The sequence below is a fragment of the Heliangelus exortis genome, chromosome 1 (assembly GCF_036169615.1).
Source record: "Heliangelus exortis chromosome 1, bHelExo1.hap1, whole genome shotgun sequence".
Taxonomy (NCBI): Eukaryota; Metazoa; Chordata; class Aves; order Apodiformes; family Trochilidae; genus Heliangelus; species Heliangelus exortis.
This window is the reverse complement of record NC_092422.1, coordinates 107936020-107954767: the sequence shown is the minus strand read 5'-3', so window position 1 is coordinate 107954767 and position 18748 is coordinate 107936020. Positions and strand designations below refer to the sequence as shown.

The window sequence follows — 18748 nt, the reverse complement described above, 5'->3', positions numbered from 1 at the left end:
CTTTCTCTGTGGCGTGTGTACAGCACCATAGGGTGCTGTAGCGTGTCTGATCATATAGTACCTGCTGAGCCATGCATTTGATTTTAAAATTAATTTGAATTTATCATTGGGACTGGAAAGAGGTTAACTAAGTGCATGTTGTGACAGAATTCAACTGTTCTTGGTGCATCCAAAAGAAGCAGCTCAAGTTTTGTGGCTAATACTGTTAATTTTTTAGTATAAAGGAAAGTTAGAGACCACCTGAGGAAAGATGCGAAAATACAGAACAAGCATTGGGAAAAGAGAACTATACCAGTGTGACTCTAGAAGGTAGCAGAGAGCTGGTCTTCAGGGACTCAATCATTTATGCCTGGCATAACAGGCATGTTGTTTTTCCCAGTTAGTAATTGCTAGCTGTAGAAAATACATCTTGGGAGTATAGATGCAAGTAAGAAGCACTGAAAATTTATCTGCACTCTGATTTATTTTCTCCCAGTCTTTGCTCTGTAGATAAATAGTAGTCTAAAAGGCATCTTTATGTAATTGGGTCAGTCTTCAAAGCAATGCTGCACAGTAAATAATGTAGTATTTTATTATAAAGATTTAAAGGTTGAAGGCTTTTGAGGGTGAGAAGCAGTTTGCCAAGTGCTACTACTCGAGTGAAATGAAAGGAAAGCTGAACTAGTTGAAGGAGATGAGGGTGGCTGAATGATCCTGAAGCAAATATGCTAAATCACTTGGTGTTTCTGCTGCAGTAGCTCTGTCTCATTCTGGTTTTCCACTGCTTGCTAAATGTACTTATCTGTACAGAGGCACATAGGCATGTAATCCATTCTCTTGGGAAGATCCATTTCCCCTCACTCCCAGACTACAGTCATTTCCCATCCATTTTTATTTCTAAAAGCTACTCTTTCTCCTTCATCATTTCCTCCCTAACATGGCTACCATTTCCTCATTATTATTATTACTACTACTACTATTATTATTATTATTATTATTATTATTTCCCATTAGCTGAGGCAAGTGTTTGGGCAATGGGCTTTAACAGCATCATCTAGGCATGGGCACAAAGCACAGTGATGAGGGAGAGAATTAATCACTGCACTAAAATGATTAATGTTTTGTTTTGGTCGCTTTACATCCTGCCATTACATTTCAACTAACGAGAGGTTTCTGCCTTTGACCTGGATGCTTCAACTGTTTGTTAAGGTTTTGCCACGCACTGTCATAATCACTAACAACTGCTTGGGTTTGAAGGTAATTGTGTTTATTTTCTGGTTCATGCTTCAGGAAAAATTAAAACTTGATGCTGAGAGGGAAAAACTAGAGAGGCTTCAGGAGCTTTACTCCGAGCAGAAGACGCAGCTTGATAATTGCCCTGAGTCCATGAGGGAACAATTACAGCAGCAGCTGAAGAGGGTCAGTAGCAAGTTTCAAGATTGCACTCTTTTTTTTTTTTTCCTGAATATTCTTTCTTTCTCTTTTTTTTTTTTTTTTTTTTTTTTTTTTAATTTATTTTTAATTTTTTTTTTTAGTGCTAAGTGTAACATATTCTGTTTGAAGTATCCAGTGTCCAAAAATATGTGCAATTTATGACTGTTAATAGTCAAAAGGGCTATTTTTTTGTGTGTGGGGAATACTTGTAATAGTTAAGTGACAAGCTAGTAGAGTGCAGATGGGTGGATTAGAAATAATTTCTTATTGGATGTTTTTAAAGCTTTGGGCTCCATGCCTGAGTATGTACCTTAGACCTGCTGAGTGGTATGGAAGCTGCTGTGTTTAGATGGATGGTGGTGTATCACTCTATACCTGTGTGAGCAAAGACAGGAACTGGACTTGAGCCAATAGGATTAGACATTTTAGCATCACTTTCCTGCTACTCCTGTCTGACCCTGTTCTCCTCCTTTGCAATGCTCTAAATGATACCATGGATAACTTTTTTTTTTTCTTCAGTAAATAACTTAGCTGTTAGCCTGTACTGTGCTTTGGTTGTTTTTTTGTTTTGTTTTGTTTGTTTTGTTCCTTCTAAGTTGGCTTAATAACTATTTTGGATTTGAATATGGGACAAAGCTTGAAATGCTGGGGTGCAGATAAATGTCCATTTAGTCATATTGCATGACTAAATTATTCCAGGCCAATTGTAGTGAGAATGAGCTGTAGCTGCTGTGGTCAAACAGTAGAAGTTATCTCTGCTTTAGTGCACAGTAGGTCTCAGGTGGATGCCTGGTGTGAGAGCAGTTATAAAATTACTGTGTCATACACAAAATAGAGCATATGCCTTCTTCCTCCAGTAGAAGCCCAGTGCAGGATAAAATACCTGAGTTTGCAGCAAGTTATGTTGTGCTACTTTTCCTACCATCGTGGAAGGTGTGACAGTCATGAATTCCCTTTGTTTCATCTCTCCATGGGATTTAGGACCTTTGTGGTTTGTGCTGAGAGGCATGGGCACCTACTCAGCTGGGTGCAGGGTGGGTCTGGAGTTGGGGCTGGGGTTGGCAGTGGGCAGCTGGAACACCCTCTGCACTTCCCAGCATCCATCATCAATAAATGCTCTGCTTAGTGTGCAGGGAGGACACTTCTTCAGAGACTGCTGAGACCTGAGGGCTCATGGAAGGCACTGAGGGAAAGCATTGATCTTCCCCATGGGTTGTTTAGAGTCAGTTATCACTCTTCATCCTTTACTGTTAGTATGGAGGCACCAAAGCTTGTTTGTTCTCATGGGCCTGGCTTTCTGGAGATCCCTGTAAATGGAGAATGAGAACAGGTGCCTGGATTCCTGTGGAGATCTGAAAAGGCACTGCATGGAAATATGTTATTCTCTGGGTAAAATTCTCCTGATTTTTACAGATGATGTGGGCCTGTTGAGCTCCCCAAACACCCTGAAGTCAGGGCCAGACTGTGTCCCATAGAGCTTTCTCCAGTCCCATTAGTGAAGTAATAGAGGTGCAGGGTAAATTTATGGTTTTGAAATTCAGTATGGAGAAATTGCATCTATAGTTTGTTAAGAGATGATCAGGTGCAATATTTTTATGTCAAATGTTTTAATAAAAGGGAGGGAGCACACTTGCTACTTTGCTCAGGATGCCATTACCTACAGCAAGAGCAATTTTCCTCTTATAAATCCTACACTGCCGAGTAGGATCCTTGTGAATGTTGTGGCAAGGACTTTATTGGGCAGATCTCAGAGCCAGACCTTTGTGCCCCTGCTGTTGTGCCCTGTTCCCACAGGCTGCCCAGGGGCTTGATCCCCATGGGCCTGTCTGCCTGCTGATCTCACTGCAAGATGCTTGCAGCCAGTGGCACAGATAAGCCACTGCCACTTACCCCTGAAAGGGTTATCAACTTGGTTTTGGATTAGGTGGGTTTTATTTTTCCCCAGTGGACACAGTGGTACAGCATGTAGTGGAATTCTTATCTCACAAAGGATATCATATCTCACAAAGAAGAGAGAGGTTTGTGAGCTCAGCTGGCTACTAGTTGCTTCTCTGGCTATCTATTGCCTTTCCTGAAGTTTCTTCTTGTGACACAGTAGCAATTAGTATGGTATGACACAGACTTTTGTGGCCCAGACAAAGCCCTTCAGGTTTTTTTTCAACGCTGAAGATGGGTCACTAAGTTGAACGAAGCATTTCTGTATTGTAGTAACTGCTTTCTTGTGATTTTTAGCCCATACCTTTATTTTTGATCTCTTCACTATCTTGTACAAGTGAAAGGCACATCTTTGGAGTTTAATGGCAACATGCTAGTATTTCATATAGTAACTTAGATTCTTCAGTTTCTTCATCCCGTGTCTTTCCCTGGTACACTGGAAGCTGGTTTTGAATGCTTTTATAGAGAATTATCTGCTTATCTCAGCCACTAACCTTTGCCCTAAGTCAAAACAAGAAAAGGAATAAGCTTACATTTCTCTAAAATGATAAATTGCTTACAGGATGTAGGTTTTCTTGTCTTAACAATTTATGTACAATGTTTAGAGAGCCTTAAAATTTAATAATATTGTGGTTATTAAAAACAACTTTTTCTTCAGAAGTCTGAAACTTGTAAGCAGGAATTTGTTATTATGAATACACAGATACTGCAGGAGAAAGATTAGCATCCAGTTTTTGGGCTGAAAAGCACCATAAGTTGTATTTCAGCATCCTTAAGTGGAAGGCAGGTGTTTTCTTGGGTCTTTCCTGCAGTATTCAACCTCTTTTTCCTGACAAAACCTGGCATTGGTCCAGGGGAATGCACAGGAGTGGCCTAACACCTATTCTGAACTAACCTCCTTAATTATGAGTCCTTAATTGTGTGTTTGCCCAGTGAGCAATTGTCAGCTTCTCTTCATTAGTCCATGACCATCCTCTGGTTGAGCAAGTTATATGGTAGGACATCACTGCTGAGGTGGTGGCAGCTTGCTGACGGCACACAGCTCCACATATCTTTTGTCTTATCTTGCTGTGTGTCTGTTAATAAAAACAGTGCTGGGACTTGGGCTAAACCTGAAGAAATTCCATCTGCAGTTTAAGACTCCTTCCTTTGAGTGTTTATTCCCATAATTAATTTTATTTGGTAGTTCTCCAATGTTGCTGGGATGATACTTTCTGTCCTTGTTGGTTGGTAAGCAGATGCTCTCCCAGTTTGGTATGTGACAGCCTCACCAAATGGGTTCAGGCTTTCCTGGTGTCACAGGTAGGCTACAGCCATCATCTGCCCATCCAGCATGTGCTAGATGGTTAGGAGGCTCCAGCTTGCTCATGCTTCATCCTTCGTTGGGGGATGACAGAGGCACCAATGGAGAAAGCAACATCAAAATAAAAATTAGTACTCTTTACTCTTTTCTTATGACAGGAAGTCATTAAAAGCATTAAACTCCTGTTTGAACATGTTGTACGAGACATGTAAGTATCACTTGAGACTGATTTTTTTGTTTGTAAGTATCTCTACTCTGATGTCAGGGAAAGCATAATTAGTTCTATTTTATTTTTTTTTCTTAAGGATGCTGATCTATTGGATATAGAAAGCAAACACTTTGAAGACCTGGAATTCCAGCAGCTTGAACATGAAAGCAGGTTAGATGAAGAGAAAGAGAATCTGACACAACAGCTTCTGCGTGAAGTAGCCGAATATCAGCGCAGCATTGTCAGCAGAAAGGTAAGAGCACTAACATGAAATTTATTTGTTCTTTGTGAGCATAAAGGAAATGAAATGGATCTAAACCCCACCCATCTGTAAGAAATAATGCAAAATTTTCCTCTTTGAAAAAGCTTTTGAAGCAGAGCAAAGATAATGGCACAGCAACATCCCACACAGATGAAATAATGCACTTCTGCAAAAAGAAATAAATCAATAAAATCCCATGCCCTGTTTGTATATTTGCATATTATAATTAAACCCTTTAGTTTGCTACAAAAAGTACCAAAGCGTTGTTTTTTCATCTTTCTTCTTACACTCTGGACAAAACTACAGTTATTTTATGCTCATGATGGATATTGATGGTAAATTATTTTGTTGAAGTAGTAATAGAACATCAAATAAAGACAAAATTAATTTTTAAAATTGGTTGTAAAGATCCTATCTCAACCAATTAAATGCCAGTTTTTCAGAGATTAGAAGTTGCATCTCTAAACCAGTTCTGTTCAGTATATGGATGCCAGTCATCCTGTTTAGAATATGTACAATTTCTTTTTGTCTTTTGTCTTTTTAATAAATTCTCTTTACTGTCAAAATCTTAATTATATCCTTTAGAGCAGTGAGCTGTCTTGTAAAAACTTATTTTCCTACTGTTTCACTCATATGAATAAGTGAACTCTCCTGAATAGGATCCTTGCTGCAGGTTGTCTTCTGCTTTGAAAATAAAACACAGAAATTATCTTTTTATATTAGGAAAAGATTTCTGCTCTCAAAAAGCAAGCCAATCATATTGTCCAACAAGCACAAAGAGAACAAGATCATTTTGTAAAAGAGAAAAACAACTTAATAATGATGCTGCAAAGGGTAAGTATTTTCTTTTAAAATTTTATTGTGTCATAAAAAAACATTTCATAGAATGAAAGAACATAGAGCATAAGAAAAGTGTCACTTGTGCAGAAGCTAGCAAGCAGGCAATAACATGATAGACATCATTTGCATCCATTCAACTTGAACAAAAAAAATCTTTTGTAATTGATCAGTAGATTTCCAAAGACAAAATGCCAGTGGCATTTGATAATCAAGAGGGTTTTAGAGGCGTCCCCCTTCCAGAGGATTCAACCAAAGGCACCTACATGGATGCTGAAGTGAGATGCCTGTGCTCCCTGTGTGGCTTCTGGAACTGCAGAGAATGCTCAGATATTTGGCCACCAGATGAGATTATTAACATCAGCTAACATCTGGTTAATAAGAAGCTGGCATGAATTGTTAATGTCCATTTTATGTTCTGCTTTAAATCATGAAATAAATCATGTTTAGTTCTTTAAGCACAATCAGCATTTCCAAAATGCTTAAGGAATACATATTTGGTTTGGCTGTGGTTATTAAAAAAATCTTTCAATATCTTTTAATTCTATACATCCATTTTTTCTGCTGTAAATGGATCAAGTTGAAGATCTGCTATGCATTTTCTAGCCTTCTATCCCAACATGTTTCTTTACATGGTTAAGAAAATGGCTAACATTTTTTTTTAACTACATGGCTGTTGATATTTAACATAAAATGTATGATTTTTAACAGGAAAAAGAGAATCTCTGTAATCTGGAAAAGAAATATTCCATGCTTTCTGGAGGAAAGGGATTTCCTGTCAGTCCCAATAGTCTAAAAGAGGTAAAGACGTTCACTGCTTTTGACTTTAGCATAAGTAACTTTTAATAGCACAATGTAAAAGCACTCTAGTACTTAGTAAAGTCCTATTCATACTTTTTGGTTTTTTGAGATGTGATTAAACTACTTCATAAAGCTATTGATGGACATCCAAATGCATGGATGAGGAAAAAATAGCTTCTCTTGACATTTTCCCAGATGTGACTGGTATCATCTTAATCTCTTGCTCTGGAAAAATGATCATTCTCATGTGTGTGTGTGTGTCTGATTTTCTCAAAATAGACAATTAAACCTTATTGAAGTGAGGAAGAATGAGGTCCAGGAATAATTGTTCAAGTATGAATACAGTTCAGTCTTATTTTTACACTGTAGATTTTATCATTGTCTCCCCTCCTTTATTCTAAGGCTCTGCAGAAAAACACCAGAGTGGAACATTTTGGTCTTTTTAAAAACCATTGAATTGAGCTCTTCAGGATATTTTGGTTGTAAAATATCTACTGAGCTATTTATTTAACTATACTGAGTAGTTAAAGTGTCAAATTTCTTCTTGAAAAAACTGAGTTAGCTTGGGTAACACATGATGAGACCCAAGACTGCATAGATTTGAGGATACCACTTTATGCCTCAAGGTCCACAGGCAAGGTCAGCGTAAGGTTATCCACAGCCTGTTGCAAAGATTCAATCATCACGCACCAAATTATTATTAACTCCCTATGTTTAGCTTTTTTACTTGACTTGATGAATCTGCAGATTGCAGAGAAACATGAAGTTCTAAATGGAGAAGCAGAAAATGTAGTGTTTAAAATACACTGGCACATGTCTGTGGCTGCTTTGTTAACTTCTGCTTAAGAGTTCTGACTGGACTTGCCGGATCTGTTTGTATTTAAGCTCTGGGAAAGATCTGCCCCATCTAAGAATGTAGATGCCACTGTGGGAAGTTGGGCATAAAGTCTAAAGCAACCACATGTCCTGTCAGTTCCTGGGAAATGTGCTTATTTGGCTTTCTGGTTCCTGGTGAACCCAGATGATCTCCAGCACCTGCCAATGGGGCTGAGTGCTCTTCCTCAGGTTGTGATCTGACATCTGGCAAGTCTAAACTTTGTCGTTGCTCTTTTGAGATTAATCACTTCATTTTCTCACTGGAGTGGGTGCTATCTCTGATTTTTGTCTTTGTATTCACATAATATTTTGTTGGTTTTTTTTAAATCACAGCTATTTCATAAGGCAACTGCATTAACTGAGCCTAACACGCTTTTTCCTGAAATGGATTATTCAGTGGTGTCATTCTGTTCAGTGTAATGAAGTCAGTTAGGACTTGATCCAAGGTAAAGGAGAGAAGGACCAGCAAAGGTTATCTATTATAACCCCAGTGTACTCTGAGGCTCTCTCCTATAAAAGAAATGCTAAAGAAATGCTTTCTCCTAAAAGAAATGCTTCTCCTTGCCAGATGTTATGTTCGTCTCAGTTCAGTTTTATTTTTCTCTGACTGTTCAGGCACTTTTAATAACCAGGCACCAAATGGTACACAGGCTTAAACAGACAGAAGCTAATTTCACCACACACTTGCTCCTGTATCAGTCATGTCTGCGACATTTTTCTCCCCCTCCTCACCAAGCACACTTTTGAGACTCTCCCATCCATCAAGAAGTTTACTCCATGTGTGCATGGGGATACAGAGTAATGTGGCCTCATGTAATGAGGCAGGGGGCTTATCCTAGTACTTCAATAACTGAGAAGGATCAATGTTGTTTAAAGGTCTAGCATTGACAAAGATTCCTGGTCTTTGACAAAACCCTTTATTTAATCTAATGGAAGAGGAGCCCAAGTCTTTTCCCTGTTTGCTTTTTTCTATCCCCATGGTATATGCCCATTGGGGTTGTGAGACTGCACTGAATGTTTCTCATGTGACTGTTAGGGTGCTTTTACCATCTGTATGAAAATCAATGCAATGTACTGCTACTAAAAGATGGTTAAGCAGGTTTTATGTTTGGAAACACTGGATTCTATATTACTGCAATATGGCAACATGTTTTGAGAGGAAAACTTTAGTATCTTACCTTACTAGCTTAATAGTCAGGCAAGAAAGAAATCAGAGTAAGTTATTTTATTTAAACATGGACAAAAAAATTAAGGAATAAGTAGCTAGGTGAATAAGATTAATTTTCCATTTCTCCCAATCTACTTTCCTGAGAAAGAGCTACTTAATTTCAGAAGGGTATTTAGATTTTAGTAAAGTCTTTTGATCATTTAATGTATATTTGCGTTTTCATCACACAAATTAATTTGTTTAAATTAAGAAAGACTTTTGGAATCCAAGTATTCTACATCTGATAAGCTTGCCAATAATTTTATTTTATGACAAAGTATTTCAATGATAACAAATATTTGGCTGTATCACTCTAAACTAACTCTCATCATACTGGATACATTAATACTCCTGCACGTTCTTCTGGCTTATGCTTCTTTTAACTTCTGAATTCCTCCTTTTAGGGCTATATCAGTGTAAGTGAAATTAGTGAGCTGTATGGCAATTCCACGAATATATCCCCTTCCACTCAGCCCCCCACAGATGCTGAAGCAGTTGCCACTGAGCCTTCCACGGCTGTGCTGACCAGCCAGCCACAAAATAAAGAGGTTTGTTTGAAGACATTTCCCTTTGTTTGCATTGTTCTTTCACAGATGCCTTTTTATTTTCTTTTTTTTATTTTTCATTATTTTTTGATAATTCAACGTGTAACAAGTTGACCCTAAGGCAAATGGCTGTCTGCCAGTTACTGAGTCAGATAAAGATTCAATAGTAAAGCTGAAGGACTGCTCCAGTTGTTAATTGTCTGATGATGTAGGTGGGACTTTGAAGGTCAAAAAACCTGAATCCTAGCAACACAAGCAGCAATAAGTAACAATCTTTGTCTGCCAGACACTATAATGTAATGAACCTTTGGTATATGGTCTGTGGACACATTTGATGATGACTTCTTCAGTGGTGCTTAGGTCTTAATTTTGTATGTTTTGTAGTTTTTTGTTTGTTTTTTTTTTTTCCTGTGAGATGGTAGAAGAAATATATATTGAATATTTGGGGGAGATGGGGAGCTTCTACTTATCTTAGCTATTTTATGAGGTCTGTCCAATCCGTGTCTTCTAGCTGATTCTCTTTTCCTCATTCTTTGTGATGTTTTTGCCTTTGTCATGACCGTAGCAAATTTTTAATAAATCCCCTTTTAAAGGAATGGAATAATCTTATGAATGTAGAAACACCTATCTTTGTGTTGCAATAAGGCAGCAACAGGTTTAGAATTTCTGTGATGCTTTTGATAGTTAAATCACCTCGAGAGTTGCAACAGAACATTTCTTTCCTGCTAAACACTCCAACAAACAGTGCTAAAACTGCAGCTTGTATGTGCCGTATCTTTTGAGCGATTCCAAAAAGAAAACTCTGTGTGTAATTTCTCTTTTTTCTATAAAGCTAAGATCACCTCTCTGTTCTGGATTTGTGTTTCCTCACTCTCTTTCTCCTCGCTCTATTGCTCAACTTCCATCAGTCCATTGGCCTGAGGTCATGGCTACTCATGTAGATCCTATTCCTTTATCTGACACACCTCCACCTCTGCCAGCTAAGAAACACCGCAGGCAACAACAGGTAACAGATTCAGAGCTGATAAATTGGGATTATTTTGGTTTGTTTGTTTTGTTCTTGTGGCCATGAAGTTGATTTGTGTGTGAAATTCTTAGTTATATGATAGATCATTACTCGATTGTGTTTGCAGTGCTGCCCTTGAAGGCTTTGCTCATTTAAAAATCAATACAATGCATGATAGAATCGTACTCAACAAAGAAATTCTCCTTATATAAGCAATGCAGAGGCAAATACTAATATTTAGGAGCTGTTGTAACTGTCAGAAGCCTTGCAGCAATGAAGCACAGGTGGCTGAGTTTGAAATAATAAATTAATTTTTCATATACATTTGAACAGTGCCTCACAAAAGCTGTATTGGTTTAAAGACACCAATACATTACAACAGCCTGTAAATAAATGCTTTTCTGTTTAATTCTGTAAAATTCAGTTGTGCGTTAGATTTTTTTTTAAAAGAAATTTGCTACAGGGACATGCACATAAAGTATGCAGATGACTTTAATACATTTTCTTAATCAGCCTTGCTTTAGTGTGAAATCTGTAGAAATCCCAGGAAGAACTGTGAAGCAAGAGGTAATTTGCACTTCAGCTTTTGTTCTCTCCGGTGGAGTTCCCAAGACTCTCACCTCCAGTGCAACCTATGTAAAGCCTAACTGAGCGAGCAGGTCAGTTCAGTTTGTTTCAAAACCGCGTAACAAATTCCATTTGAAGCATTTCAGAAACCTGGAAGAGCGCAAGAAGCAGCACAGGGACTGCCTGTACATGAGCGACACTTTGCCGCGCAAGAAAACGGCGCCGTCCGTATCGCCGCACTTCAACAGCTCCACCCTGGGACGCAGCGTCACATCCAAAGTACGTGGCTGCCCTCCTACTGGGAGCCTTCCAGTAGCTACATAAACCCTGTCCTGTGCTAGTGGTAAGGTTGGGTAGTGCTGTAAGGACCCCTTTAATCCACATCTGAAATTGACTTGGGATCTTGGTTTACTGACGCACAGGAATATCCATGAAGCCTCCCATTCTCTCAGCCTCGGTTCCGAGCGCTGTAGGTGCTGTCCTGTAATAGTGATCTTGCATTCTGTCTGATGTGTCTTTAATGTAATGACTGTATTTCCAGGCTAGTTTAGTTTAAATTCATTTTATAGACTTGACAGGTTGTTTTCCTGCCTACCTAACCCCTCTATACGTCAAAGCTAAAGCTGTGTATCAAGTATAAATATTTGTGACATGGTAAATCAACAAACATCAGCAAGGTGGATATATTACTTCAAAAATATTTTGGTCTAATAGAGACTGCACAAGTAAAATATCTGTGGCTGATTGATATGTTGTGGCATGGATACCCATGACAAAGCAAGTTATTTTACCATTAGTTGCTTATTAAAAAAAAAAAAAAAAATGTTTTGAAGTGTAGTTTTAAGCACATATTTACAAAATTTCCTGCAGGGTCATTTACCATTAGGACAGAGCAACAGCTGTGGCAGCGTACTTCCTCACTGCCTGGCAACCATGACCAAAGAGTCAGAGGCAAGAAGGATGCACAAAGGTAAAACCTCTTTATTTTTGATTCATTGATGTTAAAAGTCAGTGTTCAGTTTTTCAGAAAATAAGTCTGAAACTAGTGTTGCTATAATCAACAAGGCTGTGAAATCAAAGGTTTTTTCCTTGGTGAAAAACAGCAAGCTCTAAATCTAATTTGCAGATACTGTAATTTAAGATAATGGCATAAGCAAGCATGTAGTTTTGACCACAAAGTATGTGATCAGCAAATATAATTAAGTAAACAAGAAAAATACATTGAAAAATATACTTTGGGTTATGTGGGTAATCTGTGTGGGTGATTTGGAGACACAGTACATTAGAGATACTACATGTTGCTTTAATTTTTCGTCCTCCCTTTTTTTTTTTTTTTTTTCTTAATAATTTTTTTATGTTGCGATCTTAAAAATTGTTTTCCATGAGCATATATTTTTGCCTAGCCAAAGTAATTCCCTAGACAGAGATTCAGTTTCCTGACTTACCTTGGAGAAACTGTAACTGTGCTATTGTCACAAATCTTAAATATTTGGGCTACAAAATAGGAAAGGAGAGAGATGTTTTACCGTGGATAGGTAGCTGCATTCTTGTAGCAGAAATAACAATTAGGGATGCAAAAGGAAGTTATATCTTTGAAACATGAGACTTTAGGCTATGACATTCAGTGCCTGTTCTTTGTCAGCTTAAGTCAATAACAACTTAGTTTCTGCTTTAATGGGATGCATTATTCATAAGTGTCCCATTTTCAGATGGAGTTGCTTCAGTACCATCTGTCAGTTTCTCTTCTTCCCAGCATCTGTGGCATTGTTATCAACAGTAGTGCCAGGGGTCCTTCTGTAAAATTGCACTGACTAAGCCCAGGCAGAGATGGGATCCATCCTGTTGTTACAGGGACTTGTCAGAGCCAGCAGCTGTTAAAGGTCAAAGATCCTGACTGAGGTCAGCCATATGCCCCAAGATGATTCAATACAGGGATGGAAAAACCTCGCTGAGAAGGCATCATGCTTACTAAATTAACTTCATAAAGCTGTTCCAGTTTGAATTTGGTAGTTTTGAGCCTTAGTTAGCCAGCATGTTGTGTCTGATTTACTGTGGAGTATTTCAGATGTGACAAAGGAAGCTTCATGCTCAGCTTGTAAAGTGGATTTGATACATTATGCTTGCAACATAGAATTTTCCTTGCAAGTACCTTCAGACTCATTGGCACCCTGTTGTGCAGAAAACATTTTGGTTTGGTTTGAAAATCAGTCAGGACTGTTAAGCCAATCTTTGATGACAAGATTGTGTGTTCAAAATCTGAAATATTTCTGTTAAGTGGTTGCAAATAAGCACTTGCGTGTGACCTGAAACACGATTTCAAAGTGTTGCCAAACCGAATATTGGCAAAAATGTTTTAAAAATAGATTGATCAGTTTTAATGTTCCTCGTCTTTGTCAGCATGCAATTACGGAAATCCTAAGAGTATAGGCAGATTTCTTGACTTAAAAGTGAAAGGAAGAAAGAAAGTGAAAATGAGAGAAAGAAAAAAACCCCACAAACCAAAACTGAATTATGGCCTGACAAAGGAGAGACAGCCCAGAACAAGGGATACGAATTTTTTAAGGGACTTGGCACAGTACTCGTCGTATGCCATGAAGAATAATTTCTGTTATACTGGCTGCCATACAGGAAGATGACCATTCTTTGAAAGACCCAACAGTTTGAATGGAAATACTAAGTTATGAAAAGAGCCTTACAGGATTAATTCATACTATGGAAGAGGGCAGTTCTAGATGGCTTATTCTGAAACATCAGCTTTATCAAAGGGAAATGATGGTGCTGCCAGGTTCTTTACTTGAACTCCCACGGTATTTGTAAAGTAATAGGTAGAGTCAAAATATGAAGGATACAGGAATTCAGGGATTATTTGCAGCTTAGTAATTAGCAAATGGTTAATTCCCTTTGTATTCAACATAGAGTTTAGTGAATTTCATGTTGTTGGAGGAGCTTGAAGAGTTTAACTGCTTTCTCCTGCTCTTAAGTGGCATTGGTTCTAGGTTTCTTTCTCTCAGTAGCACACCACGAAAGTTTTTTGCATGGCTCTTTCTGCAGTGCAGAACTCAGCAAGGAAAGAGATGTCCAAGTCAGGTGGCTAGAATGAGATCCTAGAGCATTTCTATCCAGCTATACAAAAGGGCCAGGGTGTGCTGCACACACATGACATCTACACTGTGCAACTGTCTGTCAGCATCCCTCCCTCACACTGCTCTGGGCTGCTCCAACTTGCTTTTTCTACAACAAAAATGGTTTTGAAGAGAGACAGCCCTAAGCCTGAGGTAGCTGCCAGCCCAGGCTGTGTCAGCTCAGGCTGAAGGAACTGTACTCATATGTTTTTCATTCAGCCTTATAGGCATAACTGTAGTGAATGTCAGGGTACAAGCAGGGAGGGATCTGCCTGTAACTTTGTGGGGTTTCTTGTTTTGCCTGGTACCTCATACCCATGCTTAGTGTTCGGAGGAGAAACAAGTTTTTTTTCCCAGGTCATGAATAAAGGACGTGCATTTCTGTAGGACAGTGATATTTAGGAAATATGTTGACTATAGTATTAAACATACCACACAGTACAACTGAAAGGGACTACTGCTGTCAAAATTGTGAAACCTTAAACAAGATTTTAGTCTGTGTTGCTGGTTCCTGGGCTGGAAAGGGCTGCCCAGGGAAGCAGTGGATTCTCCATCCCTGGAGATACTTAAAAAGAGACTGGATGTGGCACTCAGTGCCATGGTCTGGTAACTGCAGCAGTAGTGGATCAAGGGTTGGACTTGATGATCTCTAAGGTCCCTTCCAACCCAGCCAATTCTATGATTCTATGATTCATTTTAGCAGACATCCTTAATACAGAATTGAAAACAAAGCCAAATTTCATGCCAGTGGACACCTTTGGCAATTTTCTTTTATTCTATCTCTCTGTGATAAATGTTTATTAGATAACAAATACACAGTATTTCTTATGGAAACAGTCTTGAGGTAGATCAGATGTGCCTTTTCAGACTGGGTGAATGTTTTGGAGGAGAAAGATTTTCTACTGAATCAGTGGAACTCTGTTAAAGTATAGATATTGCTTATACTGATAAATATACACTCACTTCTCTTCCTGCTCCAAAAATTAGTTTTTCACCTAGAATAAGTGATGAATAGATAAGAAATGTTCTCAACTTGTCACCAGTACTGAGCTGCTTCTTTTTTTCTTTGCATTTCTTTTCCCACTGGACAGGTTTTTCACTCTGTGAGTTTTCTGTGTTCAAGGTGATGTATTGCAAGTGACATGAGGGGCTTGAGTTACTGATACCTTGAGCATACAGCTGTACTGAGTGCTTTGGAGCAGGGTCTTCTCAGCTTGCTGAGAATGTTATTTCATGCACCCTGGACACTGGCTCTCATACAGAGTCCCACAAACTGCTACACAAAGAAGATGGTGCAGTCCTGAAGCAAAATGAGTAGCTAACAAAGTTCCTTAGGTCTTAAAAGCATTGAGCAAACTGCTAGACCAGATGTTTTGGCCTGTTCTCATAGTTCTGAAAACAAGTATATTCAATGGTGCCTGGATTAAGTGGTAGCTTGGAAGACTATCAGTAAACTAGTAATGGTCTAAATGAGTTTTCTCTAATATGCTTTCTCCAGTGTTTCTTATTTCAGTCCAAGAAGGTATATGTAAAAGTCTGAGACGAAAAATTTTCAAAGTTAAAAATTAAATTGGGAAATGAAGAGCAGCCATTTGAGTCTGAACATGGATTTCAATCTCATTTTCTTTGTGCAGGAACAAGTAATGTCTACAAATAAATTTTAGGCTGGATACAGCAGGAAATATTTTCATAGATTTTTAAAAGCTAAATATTCTTTGTTCCAGGATTAATAAAATTGTGTTTAGTCAGTTATGTGCATTCAGGATTTGTTCTTGAACGAAACAGTCACTGTATTTATAGCCTGAGTTAAGAGCAACTTATAAGATGTTTAACAGGCCACATCTTTGATACAAATCATTAGTGAAAAAAGCTGGGGTTTAGCAGCAATCCTGAGGTATTTTGGAAGGTCTGTGCCTATAAACTCACCTCCTGTGTACATGCCTTTGGAAGCAAACTGTGTGAAAAAAGCAAAATGAAGAAGCTGCTGTTTGGTACAACCTAAAGACCTCACTCTGCACAAGTCAAAACTTGGCCCCAGGAAACTCCTATGGGGTTTCTGGGTGCCCAAAGGACAGACAGGAACAGGGAGGGAGGGTTAGCCAACAAATCAGTCCTACGGACTGACTACAGGATAGACTGCAGAAGGAAAGAGGGAGTGATAAGCTGGGCCTTCAGATATAAGACCAGACACAGCACTGGGAACAAATTGTTTTGGCAGAGATGTTAGGTACCAGCAAGATGAGTATTTGTACACCTTCTAAGCTCTACAGAAAAGCAGTGTGCCAAGACTAAGTTATATATGTAAAAACAAATTACAAGCTTTTCAAAGCAGTTTGCCTTTTATTTTTTTCTCTTTCTCTTACCAAACTCAGGAAAAGCCAGAAAAGGTATGAAAACATCCCTTTACCTGGCTGTATCTATCATTGTCATGTGTTGGCAAAAGTACCAATTGCATCAGCACTGTCAAGTAATTCCCAAAATCTTGGAAAACTTTGAAATAATTGTTAAATAATGATAACACTTTAAAAAATTTTCCTGCCATCAAATAACCTGCCACAACAAAATCTTTGATTAATGCTAATATCTGCAGAGCTACAGCTTCATGCAGGCCTGATTTTTTGCTTCTTTGCTCACAGCCACACAAGTAGAGCAGAAAATTTAGAAATCTTTGTAGATCTGTGGGTGACAATGACAAGGTAGACAGACTTGGGCTTCTACTTTGGCATGTTTCCATACAAAAAATGTATCTTGACATGTTAATTTCAATCTTAAACAAAATAAAATTAAAAAAAAAAAAAAAAAAAAAAAAGAAAAAAAAAGAAAAGAAGAGGAGAGGAGAAATAAAAGAGAATGTATTGAGAGCTTTTTAATGAAACACTGAGGGTTTTTTAACATACTTGACAGTGCCACTTTAATAACAGCTTTCACCTACAGTTTCAACCTCATAATAATTGTGCAGTTGTATACCTGGTTTCTGTGATGCTGCAATAACTCCTTTGGGTGTTGGGGTTTTTTTTTCTCAATAACATGGCTTTATGGATATTTGTAATATTTTGCCCAACAGAATGCCTGTTAACAATGTTTTACTGTTTTACTACAGAGAATATAACCCAATAACATTTTAGCTCTTGTATCAGCTTAGACTTGGCAATACAGGTCATGGCTTATGGGAAATTTTTCGTAGAGTGATGGATCTCATGAGGAGTCTCATATTTTTAAGTGAATGTCCTGTGTGTTTTTAAGTGAATAACCTGAGCAGTTAAAAATAACAAAAGCAACAGATTGTTGCCTGGGGGATGCACAATTTGAGCTTTAGTGGAGGCAGGTTGGCTGTAAGGCTTCTTGGTGTCAGTGTGCAGCTGATTCTGAGCTTGGAACTGCCTGTTGCTTACAGCATGAGGAGAAAATGATAACATCACATTATGCATTGTTCCTCTGAATGGTTTTCATTTGGCAACCTAACGGCTGTCTATTTCTTGCAGTGTTTAGTTATTGTTTGCATGATTACATAAAGTTTAACTAATAAATATTTTACATAAAAATGGGTTCTTTATCTTCATGGAAAGCTGATTTTCTTTTAGGAGAGCACTTGTAAAGCTGCTGTGTTTCTCTGTGTATGTGTTTTAGATGGCTTTATTTTTCAGTGAAGCATAAGATATGGAATTATTATTTCTGAGTCGTCAGGGTTTTGCAAAGGGTTCAATAGAAAAACATGTGTTTGAGTAAAGTTCTTTCAGTAATTTATTTTTTTTTCTTTCCGTAATGAATAATTGATAACTGTTTCCCAGGAACAATTAGTCATTCCAAAGGTTGGAGTATGAAAGGTAATTGCTTATCTGCAATAACAGCACCATTTACCATAATAATGGGGGGGAAAAAAAAGGAAACTGCACGTGTGAATCAGTAACACCTGTGCTGTTTGATGCTATTATCTATGACTGCTGAGGTGCATTTGTGTCCCTTTGTCTCTGCTACTAATCGGTGCAATTGAACTTTTTTTGAAATCTAATGTTCTTTTAAATGGCAAGTAAAGTCCTATTAGTTCCTTAGAAACCAGCTTTAAGTGTCTGCCAGAAACCTTTGTATTGTGCAGAGGGAAATGAGGGGGAAAGAGGAAAGCATCTGCCTTGGACATGCTTGTAGGACATGATCTCCTTGGTAATATGCTTTAATTTTTCAGTTTCAGTTATACTTTTCAGATACCTTCTGGGGAATTTTCTAGTCTTTCCAAGGCAGAACTGCAGATGCTGGCTCCCTGAACTGGGTCTCTACCCACTCCAGCACGGCAGAAAAAATACCACACTGTAACCTTCTATGTGCAGATGGAGAATAAGAATAAAGCAGGAAAATATTCCCACTTCAAGCATGTTTTCCTAACATCAGTGTCTAGTAAAAATTTTTGTCTGGACCTTGCTGCATTTTTACATTTGTCTGCGTTTTTAATTTGGCTGTTTATCTTTAAATAAGTGGAACATCAGTGGCTGCCTTCCTGTACTAATGGGAGGTTTTCATGTAGTCTAACAGGCCTTCCTGTTCTCCACTTCTGCCACGAGCTCAGATTTTGGGTCAGGAATATGCAGAGAGTATCATAAACTTGACTGAGTATCTGAACTGTGACAAAGTCTCACTCAGTGTATAGATTGAAGTGCAGTGCAGCTGCATTGTA

The 18748-nt window shown here is 38.2% G+C and overlaps 1 protein-coding gene across 9 annotated transcripts in view; it reads left to right on the top strand.

Moving 5' to 3' along the window:
• Positions 1-18748, top strand: part of PHLDB2 (pleckstrin homology like domain family B member 2) — an 85734-nt gene that overhangs the window by 53257 nt on the left and 13729 nt on the right. For 4 of the 9 annotated variants that reach the window (XM_071757398.1, XM_071757391.1, XM_071757406.1 and 1 more), the window contains 8 exons: positions 1270-1398; positions 4957-5112; positions 5845-5955; positions 6670-6759; positions 9247-9390; positions 10220-10393; positions 11099-11239; positions 11831-11930. In XM_071757398.1, the coding sequence (XP_071613499.1) occupies positions 1270-1398; positions 4957-5112; positions 5845-5955; positions 6670-6759; positions 9247-9390; positions 10220-10393; positions 11099-11239; positions 11831-11930 (1045 nt within the window). The remainder of the gene's footprint in view (positions 1-1269; positions 1399-4956; positions 5113-5844; positions 5956-6669; positions 6760-9246; positions 9391-10219; positions 10394-11098; positions 11240-11830; positions 11931-18748) is intronic. The other 5 variants (XM_071757425.1, XM_071757434.1, XM_071757443.1 and 2 more) reach the window with 5 other exon arrangements.